The 1,935-nt window shown below is 41.4% G+C and overlaps 1 protein-coding gene across 1 annotated transcript; it reads left to right on the forward strand.

Annotated features, from left to right (window-relative positions):
• Positions 1–594: 594 nt before the first annotated feature.
• LOC109210451 lies at positions 595–1,319 on the forward strand. The gene is made up of 2 exons (XM_019373870.1): positions 595–743; positions 797–1,319. The coding sequence occupies exons 1-2, from the start codon at positions 595–597 to the stop codon at positions 1,317–1,319; spliced, it is 672 nt and encodes a 223-aa protein (XP_019229415.1).
• The last annotated feature ends 616 nt before the right edge of the window (positions 1,320–1,935 follow it).

Below are 1,935 nucleotides of genomic sequence, written 5' to 3' on the forward strand. Positions count from 1 at the left end.
GCAGTTATATACAAAAATTAATAAAGCCAAATAAAGTCAATGTACAAGCTCGAATTCTTGAATAGACCTAGTAGAGTCACTAGAGCCGTCACACCCCTTTTCTGACCCAAAAGATATGTGTTATGTTATGGATTGTGTGTTAAAGAGTTTTTCCAATTAAAGTTCCAAACTTGAGTAGGGATTATTTTATTGTTCAGAGTTGCCACTTGGAATTGATTTTTGGGTGTTCCAACTCACCTTTTATTTGAATCCCTAGTCAAAAGAATGTTTGACTCTATTATTATTGGTATGCAAAAACAAAGTCCGAGTAAGGAATTCTGTTGACCAGGGATAAGGTGTAAGGCATTCCCCAAGTCTCGTGGTTCTAGCACGATCGCTTTTATTGACTAAAATTGGCTTAAATTAATTTTGGATAAACTTTACTTTATATTTTACCTATCCGCTTTTATCTCTTGATTATTAGAATTATTAAATAAAATAATTTGGATAATATTACATTTTAATTAACTTATCATAATTGTGCCTCGCAAGCGAATCCAAAATTATGACAATCAATTATTTGTAGCACTTTTGAGAAAGGCGAAACTCGCAGTTATGGCGGCCAAGACTTCAGCCTTTAAAATATTATATGAGGAATATGGGGCAAAGGAGGGGATAAGAAGCTATACAAGTTATCCAAAATTAGGTAGAGAAAGGCTCGGGTCCTGGATCGAGCGAGGTGCATCAAAGACGAAGACGGTAAGGTATTGGTGGAGGAGACGTGTATCAGGCGTAGATGACAGGAGTACTTCCATAGACTCTTGAATGAGGACGGGGATAGGAACATCGTGCTGGGTGAGTTGGAGAACTCAGAGAGTCGGAGAGATTTTGGGTTTGGCAGGCGTATTAGGTGGGAGGAGGTTGATATGGCTATACGGATGATGAGCAGGGGTAAGGCAACTAGGCCTGACGAGATCTCGGTGGAATTTTGGAAAGAAGTGGGTAGGGTAGGCTTGGAGTGGCTTACTAACTTGTTTAACATCATTTTCAAGATGAAGAAGATGACCGAAGACTGGAGGTGGAGTTTGATGATTTCGTTGTACAAAAACAAAGGGGATATCCAGAACTGCAATAACTATAGGGGTACCAAACTACTGAGTCACACTATGAATGTCTGGGAGAGGGTGGTGGAGAAGAGAGTGAGAACATGTGTATCTATATCTGAGAACCAACTCAGATTTATGCCAGGACGGTCAACCACAGAAGCCATTCAACTTGTGAGAGGATTGGTGGAGCAGTATAGGGAGAGGAAAAAAGGACTTGCACATGGCGTTCATTGACCTTGAGAAGGCTTTTGACAAAGTCCCGAGGGAGGTGCTATAGAGGTGTTTAGGGGTTAGCGGAGTCCCTATAGCGTACATTAGGGCGATTAAGGACATGTACGAAGGCGCGAAGACTCGGGTGAGGACTGCGGGAGGAGACTCAGAATATTCCCCAGTGGAGATGGGGTTACATCAGGGATCAACCCTTAGCTCATTTTTGTTTTCCCTAGTGTTGGACGTCCTGACTCGTCACATACAAGGGAGGGTGCCATGGTTCATGCTATTTTTTGACGACATAGTATTGATTGACGAGACGCGAGGGAGTATTAACACTAGGTTGGAAGTTTGGAGACAGATGCTAGAATCAAAAGGTTTCAAGTTAAGTAGGTCGAAAACTAAATACTTGGAGTGCAAGTTCAGTGAGGAGAGGCATGAAGAAGAAGTAGAAGTAAAGATTGATACTCAAGTCATTCCCACAAGAGATAGCTTCAAGTATCTTGGGTCTATAATCCAAGGCAATAGGGAAATTGACGAGGATGTTACTCACCGTATTGGAGCAAGTTGGATGAGATGTAGGCTAGCTTTAAGGATTTTATGTGATAAGAATGTACCGCCAAGACTTAAGGGAAAATTC

The sequence above is a fragment of the Nicotiana attenuata genome, unplaced genomic scaffold (assembly GCF_001879085.1).
Source record: "Nicotiana attenuata strain UT unplaced genomic scaffold, NIATTr2, whole genome shotgun sequence".
Lineage (NCBI taxonomy): Eukaryota > Viridiplantae > Streptophyta > Magnoliopsida > Solanales > Solanaceae > Nicotiana > Nicotiana attenuata.